This window comes from Centroberyx gerrardi, chromosome 17 (assembly GCF_048128805.1).
Source record: "Centroberyx gerrardi isolate f3 chromosome 17, fCenGer3.hap1.cur.20231027, whole genome shotgun sequence".
Classification (NCBI taxonomy): domain Eukaryota; kingdom Metazoa; phylum Chordata; class Actinopteri; order Beryciformes; family Berycidae; genus Centroberyx; species Centroberyx gerrardi.
In genome coordinates this window covers 4,687,024-4,694,177 of record NC_136013.1, presented here as the reverse complement: position 1 = coordinate 4,694,177, position 7,154 = coordinate 4,687,024, and the positions used below count along the sequence as shown (strand labels likewise).

At 43.8% G+C, this 7,154-nt stretch overlaps 1 protein-coding gene across 1 annotated transcript; it reads right to left on the bottom strand.

Moving 5' to 3' along the window:
- Nucleotides 1-4,262: 4,262 nt before the first annotated feature.
- Nucleotides 4,263-5,461, bottom strand: noto (notochord homeobox). The gene is made up of 3 exons (XM_071922495.2): nucleotides 5,071-5,461; nucleotides 4,774-4,955; nucleotides 4,263-4,472 (listed from the first exon to the last, which is right to left on the bottom strand). The coding sequence occupies exons 1-3, from the start codon at nucleotides 5,459-5,461 to the stop codon at nucleotides 4,263-4,265; spliced, it is 783 nt and encodes a 260-aa protein (XP_071778596.1).
- Nucleotides 5,462-7,154: the final 1,693 nt, after the last annotated feature.

The window sequence follows — 7,154 nt, the reverse complement described above, 5'->3', positions numbered from 1 at the left end:
CCAAGCTGCTTCACTTTAGTCCCTGTCCTTGCTCCATGGTGTTCTCTGTCGCTGAATACCTTTGCGAACAGGAACTGCTATTTCCTGGGAGAAAGGGGGACATTTATAGAGACTCTCCAAACATCGGGACGGCCGTCTCAGTCGAGCTGTGCCTGCCAGTCCCCGTGTCAGAAGTCATTGTGCGTCTCAAATGCGGCTCTTTCACGACGAGACAAAGGACAGCGTCTACTTCAAACGGCTGTAATGAAAGCTAATGACTATTAGATAGAGTAGAGGGGGCCCTCGCCTCTGCAAATAAAATGCAAAGGAGGATTTCTTTTTTTACAATTGCCTGCCCTAAAACGTGGCGTTGGTCAAATGAAGTGCACTCTGCTATTGGAGCAGTGGAGGTTATTGCTCTCCATGAGAACTTTCACACCTTCCCAGGATGCATTACAATCTGAGGTGCAGAGCCACAATGGTGTCTGACTCTCTGCTGCTCACCAGGACCCAAGGCCTTCAGCTTAGGAAATGGTTTGGAGTTTAAACATTGGAGATTTGGAGCTGCAGAACTATATTTTCAGGAGGAAGCTTACTGTGTAGGCCTGCTGCTGTCAGTTAGAAATGAGACACAAAAGAAAAATGCATTAAGATTATCTTTTGAACGAGATCCCCTGATTTTTTTCACTGAAGTTTGTGCTTTTTAGACTTGGAGGTGTAGGAAAATGATTGATTGGTTGATTGGTTTTGTTTTATGCAGTCTAGGTTCTCAGCCAACATGGACTTTCAAGACACATACTGGTCAAGATGTTGCAATTTGTCTATAAAAAACATTTCCCTAAACAAACTCAGGTATCATCATCTGAGAAAAGTGTCTTTCATTATCATCTAACTGAAAGAAAATGAGCAGGAATGGAAGTCATTTTTCTATAAAGCACACTTTTTTTTATACCACATTTTTTAACAATGGAGGTATATTTATCTGTATCCTGCTGCTGTAGGCAAGATCTTATGATTGTGAGTAAATGTTGAATGTATACATTTAGATTACTGTTTATAGTCTATACCCTCTATTATATGTCTTGTATTGTGTATTTGCACTGTGTGAGGTCCTGTTGCTCCTGCTCCATGTGTGTCAGTATGTACAGTGATTCTGTTGTAGTGTAAATAACAACACCAACACAATATCAGCACCAGCCAAATGCTGATACATTTCGGGTGTGGTTGGTAAGTCTGTCAGTTCTACTAGTCATTTATTTTCAGTGAGTCCTTGCTAAAAAATGAAATTGTCTGTTTAAATTTTACATCCACTTGCCACTGTTGGTGTATGACCAAAAACCGACAGTGTTAACTTGCCTCTATGACTGATTTAACACATTCCTGGTTGTCTTTATGCCCTATTGTCTCTTGCCACTAAGACAAATTGTTGTCTTGGAGTATAAAGTGACTCTGATTCTGCTAAAGAAACAGGAGCTGATTACAGCAACGTATCAAGACACAAATGAAGATGTGACACTTTCTGTTCATAAGGAGCTTCTGCAGTAACACAGAGCCAGGAGGGAGGCTTTAGGCCCCGGCTATGCAGCGCCGGCCCGGCATGTTTCTGGGGGTTAAGGTGCCCTGTGCTAATTGGGACGATGAGCCCGCTGACCCCTCCCCTCCCCCCCCCCCCTTCGCCTCTCCAGGTTTTCCCAGGCCTCTGACTGCTTCTTTCTGTCCCTCAATGGGATTACGTTGGGCTGTGGAGAGGGAAGAGAAGGGGGAGCTCTGATTCCCGGCTGATCACATCAGAGACGGCTCTCTGGGGTTTTTACGCAAACTGCGCTCCCTCAGCAGCGCCTCGGCCCTAATCAGCCCAACCAGGGACACCAGGAGAGAGCAGGCAGGGGGTGGCGGACAGGAGATAGAGAGAGAGATCAGCTCTGTTACTGTTTATTAAACTTCTCCCTTTGATACTGTTACCAGCCGTCTCTTCTCCCTCTTACCGCACCTCTGCTGCTCATTACTTTGGGCTTTTTTACAGTTTGGATACAGTGGATTTGATTAGTTAATTCTGACAGCAATGAGAGAAGGGAGGGAATTGACTAACATTTATATTTACAATGAGTGCAGCAGTGGAACAAACCTGAATTCCCACCAACTTCACCAACATTAGAAGCAGCTATTAGTAAAGAGTTCAAGGGTCAAAGTCACAGAGCCCAGAAGAGTTGATATGATTTGACTGAAAGAAATAAGATCTCCTGTTGATGCTGCAGTCTTGTATCTGTATCCTGTATCTGTGCATCTGACAGCTCATCTCTTTGCTCAGTTTCTTATCTCATTTCATTCAACTTATTAGAGTTTTGGCAGAGTGGATTTGGGTGGATTGAGCCATTCTCTTGTGGTGTAGTGCCGCAATCAACACCTACCAAATGCTGATTGGTAAGTCTGTAATTTCTACAAGTCATTTGGATAGGCAGCTTGTTGCTTCACTGAGTCCTTGCTAAAAAAAAAAAAAGAGATTTGGCTGGTGAAATTATAAATCCACTTGGTACTGTTGGTGTTTGGCCACAACTTGACAGTGTTAGACATAATTTTTAATGATCTTTATGACTATTTTCATCTGATTTGCCATGGTCCTGACTGTCAGGCCTTTGATGCTCTCATCATCTTCTCCCTCATGCCGGCACTGGCCAGCGTTGCCTAAGTTGCTACAGAAACTGCTTATCAAAGGCAAGTGTTACATCTTCATTTGCCTCTTGATTCATTGCTGTAACCCTCTCTTCTATCTGTTTTATCTAAGTCGTTTGAGGGAGGCTGAAAGGGGACGCCAACTCCCTTGATAACTCAAAATATGTAATTATTACGAAGAGATTTTAGGATTAAAGAGAGGGAAACCAGCTGTGTTCCCACCACCCCCCTCTGTTAAATACGACCACATTGCCTACAGGACAAGGGTTTCAGGTTGACCACCCCAATTAGCTGCTCTGATGGACTCAATCGCTACATCCCAATCCTTTATACACGCTGTCTTCTCTCCTGTCTTATCCTGTATGTCTGCCAGGCAGGCAGCGCTGGACAGCAGGAGTCCCTTTCCGCCTGGAAGGGAGACGTGGTGTTTCAATAGACTCCCCCCTTCAGCGCTCACCAAGCGGAGACAGGACACCTGCCGGCGGTGGGTGGGCATGTGGGAGCCTGGTCCATTGAGGAGCAGTGAGAACAGGCGTACTGACCATTTAAACAGATTAAACAGTGAGACCCAGCTCCCTAGCCCCGAGACAGACTGACCCCTACCACCCCCGGCTATAGATATCCCAGCTAATCCCCGAGGTAGTTATTTATTTGCTTAGCTTAATCAGAGGGGGACCCCAGTCTGTCCCAGGCTTCAAGCATAAACTGCTTTGCGTTAGATCAAACCCTGGAGGAAATGTCTTGCCATGTCTCTCTAATCAAGCCGCTGCAGTGTGACCAAACTGGGCACAGTGTGAGAGGAGAGAGGAATATACAGAGGACAGAGGATACTGCTGTATAGACCGGGATACGTTACAGCAGAGCCAGTTTTCTCTTTTGAGCTGGATCGGTCAGTTTCTGGGATTAATGTGCAGATTTACAAAGGCTCATGTCTATCAATAGGCAATCATTCAGTTATTAGACAGTCTAGATGAGGATTGGAGTTTGAAAAGTCTCATTTGTGGCTGCTCAGTGACCAGATTTATATGTTATTTTAACAAATATTCATCATAAGTTTTGTTGAGAATCAAACAACACAAAGGAGATGTTCTGTTGTATAAGCCAATTCTGCACAGTTTGTACTTGAAATGAAGTAGGTAGCTTAATGTGAGTTCTACACCATAAACTGGGAATTCATCCAAAGATGGTTTCAAATGAAACTTAGATGTTTATTGTTACAATCTTTATCATTTTTCCTCAAAATCAGAAAATTAACATTGATTAATGAAATGTTTTATAAAGACTTTTGTGTAAATTATTAAGATAAATAGATTTCTACGCTTCTTGTGATACAAGATTTCGGCTTCAGCTTCTAAAATCCTGCTAAACTCTCAGTGGCTGAAGATAGAGGAATGAACACAGGACAAGTTGCAGATAATGTTAGAAAATATATTTCTAAATATTTCATTCAAATATACAAAAAAACTGGATACAAAGTGAACTCTTGAAAGAGCATTGAAGGTAAAAAATTAAATATATAGCTATACATCTATTAAATATTCATAGTTAGAGGTGCAGGCCTCCTTTGTCAGCAATATGTACAAATGTCTCTTCAAAAAGTCCAGTGTGTTTGGTCAACAGTGGTCAATGGAGCCGTCAGACACGTCAATATCCACGTCTGAAGAGTCGGAGAACTCCTCATCTTCATCACCTTCATCCCCGTGGCCTTGGGAACCGGGGCTTTTCGGCGGGGCAGCCAGGCCGAGTTTGGCCAGCTTGGCCTGCTGCTGCTCCAGACTCTGTTTGCGCCACTTGATGCGTCGGTTCTGGAACCAGACTTTGACCTGGAGAAGAAAAACAAGAAGCACATTAGAATCATCGTGAATTTAAATGAATAGTGGGACATTACTCTATTAAACGGCGGTACAGACTGAAATGATTCCAAATTAACTGCAGTGATCACCAAATGATATACATGTTTAGCAGTAGGCCTGCAACTACTACTGTTTCCCAGAGAATCCTGGATGATGGATAACGAATTCAGTTGTGAATCTCAGTGGCTCCCCAATTTTACAACCATGACCCTGCGGCAGAACAGGCTACACTGCATTATCCAAAAGTCTGACTCAATCTGTTTTTATTTACCTGAGCTTCTGTCAGCTGCAGAGCCGAGGCCAGCAGGAACCTCTCTGATCCGACCATGTACTGCTGCCGTGCGAACTCCTTCTCCAGCCGGGACAGCTGCTCGTTGGTGAAGCTGGTGCGCATCCGTTTCGACTTTCCGCCCTTGGTTTTGAACGAATGGACGTTGACTTTAGACATTGAATCTGTAAGACAAGTTGACAAGTGTGAGTATATATATTGTCATATGAGTGAGGTTGCCTTTGACATTTGACATTTTACATGGATAGTTCCAGTCATAACAAGAGCTGAGCGGTTTACCTTGTGCGTAAAATGCCCCGCGATACGATGATTGATAGGTGAAAGGCGGGCAGCAGTAGACGGAATATCCAGGTTGCGTGTGGACTGCTGAGTGCAACATGTTTGGCGAGTAGAGGTAAGGTGGTGGTGGTATCGGTAAGCCCATCTGCCCGGTGAGCGGCAGCAGCGGGGCTGCCGGTTGATATTTTACTCCGCATTGAGCAGGACTCGTCCGGCCGCTGCTTGTGTCCTCTGGCTTGGCAAGCAAAGCATCGATAGTGAAAGATTTTCCGCTGGGAGGCTTCGTTGACGTTGCGCACTGGCTTCCCGGGTACTGTGGGTACAGAGATGCTGGTGCGTAATTACGCATGGGGTATCCGTACGCTCCGGTTGGTCTGTTCGGTATCTGCATTGTGCCAGACGTAAATTCAAAAGTTAAAAAAGAAGATGACGCAGGTTTTCAAACAGCAAGATGTTTCTCCAAGTGCAGCGAAGAGGTGAATGCTGTTCCTGTGTGGAGAGTCTCTATTTATACCCGGCCGGACACGGAGGTGTCAACAGCCCCCCATCGGTCCTTTGTCTTTCTAAGTAGCAGATGAGAGAAACGAACATCCCGACAACGTATCCAATTAATTGATGGAGTAGTACAAGCTGGGATTGTCAAACATCCTAACCCTTTGAATGACAAGGCTTTTGAAGAGTCGTGGGGGTAGGGAGCTCGGAGATTTACTGGCCTACAAATTCTTGCATGGATCTTAACTCCAAATGTAATCATTACCGCTGGGAAAGCCTTGATGTCACCAAATCATCTTATTTGGGCCCTTTTAAGTCAAGGCTGGCCGACAGATGCTTTAAGCAGCGTAACAAATAGCTTCGCCATTGGAGGCCGGCTTTCCCTACAATTTAGGCAGACAGAGATTTTACAGTTAATTTCTTTTTTACTTCTCTAATACAAGAGGACAATTAGTTGCACAGCTTTAGTTTACAAATATTTAATCACATTTTTGTTTAATCCTCCAACTGAGGAATATTGGAGCCTATAAGAACCATCTATAGCTCGTGTTTGTCTCACCCAGTTGTAAATCAAGAATCACTCCTGTATGTAAACAGACTATAATCTTTGTCCTGTATAAATGAATGCGCTCTTTTTCCCAAGTGTGCCTTTTAACAGGAGTGGTGTCGCTCTTAAAATTGAATAACTGCTGTGCGTAATTGAGGCGTCAAAATCAGCGGGTTGGGTGTGGTGACAGAGTGGTGCTGCTGGTTTTACCAACTGCAACTCCAGTAATCCCAGTCACTGCGTTAATCCAGAGGTTGATCCCATCCTTTGAATGTATTACTCTGACTGCGAAAGGCCTCTAAAAACTATCAAGGCCTAAATTAGCCTAAAACCTAAAATCTGATTTGTTTTTTTGTGTAGAACTATAAAATGTATTGTGTTAAAGTCCATCAACACGGTTACCAACTGTGCCAATGTTGCTACACTGGGACAAAAAAAACTTGTACTCTAAATGAAAACCTGTGTGTTTAGATTTGGTCAAGTGTCATACAGGAGTTTGAAGTCTTGTTACATTTCATTCCTCTGGTGTGTTGTGTACCTGTTTTATGGTCAGTTGGTCAGATTCTTTGTGCGCATGTTACACTTGGAAAAGCTTGTTTTGTGATTCTGAAATTGTATTATTTCTGCACAGGAAATCAGACAATACTTTTCCATTATCGGTTCCTCATTAGAAGCTTAAAGGCAACAGATGAAACGCTGCGCGGCTTCTTTAAAGGAAGTGATTTGCTTTCTTACACTACTCGAGGACAAAAGCATTCTCTCTTTCAACTTGGATTATTGCCAGCTCTGCAAACTTTCCGAGCTCATTTCCATCATTTGGAAGTGGCAGAGAGCGTCTCCTGGGCTTTAAGTAACTGTTAAAACACATTTAAACACCGAGGCGAACCGCTTATTCCCTTTGACCTCGGAGCGTTTTATTTATTCTCTGTAGCTGACACTAGAATGTCTAATGAAGAGGGCAAACACAGACTTTCTCGACTTGGCCTGAACAATAAGGATGCTTCTGATGCCGCACCGACCGGACCACCCACCCAAGACCCGTATT

What these genes read in the sequence shown, in the direction of transcription:
- noto (XM_071922495.2), bottom strand. Translation starts at nt 5,461, where the DNA reads ATGCAGATACCGAACAGACCAACCGGAGCGTACGGATACCCCATGCGT. An exon ending in CGGGGCATTTTACGCACAAG is followed by an intron (nt 4,956 to 5,070) that starts GTAAACCGCTCA and finishes CTTGTCTTACAG; the next exon opens with ATTCAATGTCTAAAGTCAAC. An exon ending in TGCAGCTGACAGAAGCTCAG is followed by an intron (nt 4,473 to 4,773) that starts GTAAATAAAAAC and finishes TTTCTTCTCCAG; the next exon opens with GTCAAAGTCTGGTTCCAGAA.